Genomic DNA, 2,473 nt, shown 5'->3' with positions numbered 1-2,473 from the left:
TGGTTTTCCAAGACAGGGTTTCTCTGTGTAGCCCTGGCTGTCCTGGAACTCACTCTGTAGACCAGGCTGGCCTCGACCTCAGAAATTCACCCGCCTCTGCCTCCCAAGTGCTGGGATTAAAGGTGTGCGCCACCACGCCCAGCGGCGGTACTCTTTTTATTCTCACTTCCTACCCACAGCAGCAAACACTCCTCCAACCACTAGCAATGCATGGGTTACCATAGCTCAACCTCATCTTACCGTTTCATGCTGAGTAATTCAATTGGTTGTCGAGCAGCAAGTCTTTCAAATTCATTTCTCATTATGTCTGTCTGATGTACAAACAACACAAAGAATTAGTAACAGGGTCATGCTGAAAATAATGAATGCAGTTTACTGAGATTTTATGCTTTGTACCACACATTATAGTGAATCCTTTCCTTCTCAATTACTACTCCAAAAAAAAAAAAAAAAAAAACAAAAAAAACAAAAAACAAAAAAAAAAAAAAACGTGAGATTCTTGGGTGGATTATGCTAGTGCAGGTGCCTTGAGCAAATACTCCAAAAAAAAAAAAAAAAAAAAAGGATGCTAATATTTGAACCCAGGGCCACTAGACTATACTCTGACACATCCCTCAGTTGAGGATAATTCTATCTAGAATCTGAAGAAATAAGCATACTCTTTAATTCCATATTCTGCCCATGCACGAAAGGAGGTGGACAAAGAAGAACCCACCTCTCGAGGATTAACCCTAATCCAGCAGTTTTCAATGCCCCGCAGTCAGCTGTGAAGCTCTGGAAACAGCTTTAACCCCAGCCCCACATCACGGTGTAATTCACAACACACAGCAGTCTTGAATCATTTCAGGAAGTCTCCGCTGCTGCATGACAATCTGACACAATGTAAACTGTGTGGGCACAGTGTAAACTGTGAAGTCACATGATTGTAACATGGACCAGCACTTGGATCTGGGACTTAAGTTTTCGGAGGGGGGAACAGGGAGGGCCTCTAACAGGTATGGACTGAAATGTTTTAACAGAATACATTAATCTAGAAATGCCACCTTACATTTAATTGATTAGGGCCTAAGTAGTGTTTTGGTTGCACTTGTAGGATAACCACTTAAAAACAGTATGCAGTTAGACACGCCTGTTCAGGCATTCATACGCCTACTAACTACCTGAGACTTGGTACAAAAAAAAAACCTCCCTCCAGGGGTGGCAAAGAGTACAGGTACTTAAGATTATAAATATTAAAATCTCATGAGTTATACCTGGTTTTGAGTGGCCCTTTTATGAAATGTACTAGGACTCTATTCACACACACACACACACACACACACACGGGGAGGTGCACACTCTTAAACAAATCTGCAGAAACTAATAAAGTATTTCGTGGGTTCTTTGTAGTACGAAGCCCGTGACAAGCTGCTCTGGCCGTTTCGAACTGACTCACACCTCCACGGCACTCAGTGCGAGCAGCAGGCACCAGCTAACCTGGAAGGTGGAGATCATTTTACCCAGCTAAAGCCCTCACTCCCATATCAAAGTCCGCAAGCCTCCTGGCCGGGGTGCTGGGCTCAGGCCACCACACTTACTTCAAAGGCGGAATAATCCGGGGCTGTCAGGTAGCTCAGGTAGTTCTTGGTAGGTCGGTATCTGCGCGTCTCCTCCTCCACCAGGGCCGCCGCCTAAGAACGAGAACAGGCCTGGGTCGAGGCGGGAAAGGGCGGCGTGCCTCCGGCGGCCCCGCCGCACAATCCCCGCACTCACCGCTTCCCGCACGCCGGGCGCTTCATAGCCTTGGTCAAAATATGGTAGCGCATCTACCACCACCTCTCCGGCTACCAAACCCGTGCCCGCCATCGCGCGGCACTAGGCTTCAAGAGCGCCTTCTGAGTCTGCGCAGCCTCGGCTCTAATTCCACTACGCCTGCGCCGGGTATGACGCCTGGTATGGTCCTGGGGCTTCGATTCAGGCGCACGCGCAGTTGGAATGATAGCCACTAAGCCTCACGTGTTGACATGCTGGGGTGCCTTTGTATGGGTACCTTGTGCTTTTTTTTTTTTTTTAAGGAGTGGGTAGGGCAGACTTCGGAAGAGGTGGTTGCTGGACTTGGCTGGAGGGGAGAAATATATTTCCCACATCCTTTAACCTTCCATTGTTCAGACTCGCATAGTGCTGGGCTTCTAGCGCTCCCTTGCTTTATCCTCATTCCGCCGCCGCTCCCTTAAGAATGTTCTTTTATAAAAACTAGAAATGTGCGCCTATTTTCCAATTAAATTTTTAGATCTAAGAACCTGAGGGGTGCGGCTCAATGGCAAAACCATGTCAGTCCCCAGCACTGCAACCGCCTCATCACTTCCAGGACTGTAATTATATCTACAAAGTGCCTCATTTTAGAAGCTCTGCCTGGAAGTGGGGCAACTCAGGGGCGAGCTAGAAACCTAGGGAAAGGGAAACTCCCAGGAATATACTAGGGCGACCCTAAGAC

The 2,473-nt window shown here is 47.6% G+C and overlaps 1 protein-coding gene across 1 annotated transcript in view; it reads right to left on the bottom strand.

Annotated features, from left to right (window-relative positions):
• Positions 1-1,893, bottom strand: part of Bcas2 (BCAS2 pre-mRNA processing factor) — a 7,978-nt gene extending 6,085 nt beyond the window's left edge. Inside the window, exons 1-3 of the mRNA XM_021196225.2 lie at positions 1,753-1,893; positions 1,578-1,670; positions 241-311 (exon numbers count right to left, since the gene is read on the bottom strand). Coding sequence (XP_021051884.1) covers positions 241-311; positions 1,578-1,670; positions 1,753-1,845 — 257 coding nt within the window. The 5' untranslated portion in view covers positions 1,846-1,893. The remainder of the gene's footprint in view (positions 1-240; positions 312-1,577; positions 1,671-1,752) is intronic.
• Positions 1,894-2,473: the final 580 nt, after the last annotated feature.

Source organism: Mus pahari, chromosome 4 (genome assembly GCF_900095145.1).
Source record: "Mus pahari chromosome 4, PAHARI_EIJ_v1.1, whole genome shotgun sequence".
Lineage (NCBI taxonomy): Eukaryota > Metazoa > Chordata > Mammalia > Rodentia > Muridae > Mus > Mus pahari.
This window is presented reverse-complemented; position numbering and strand designations above follow the sequence as displayed.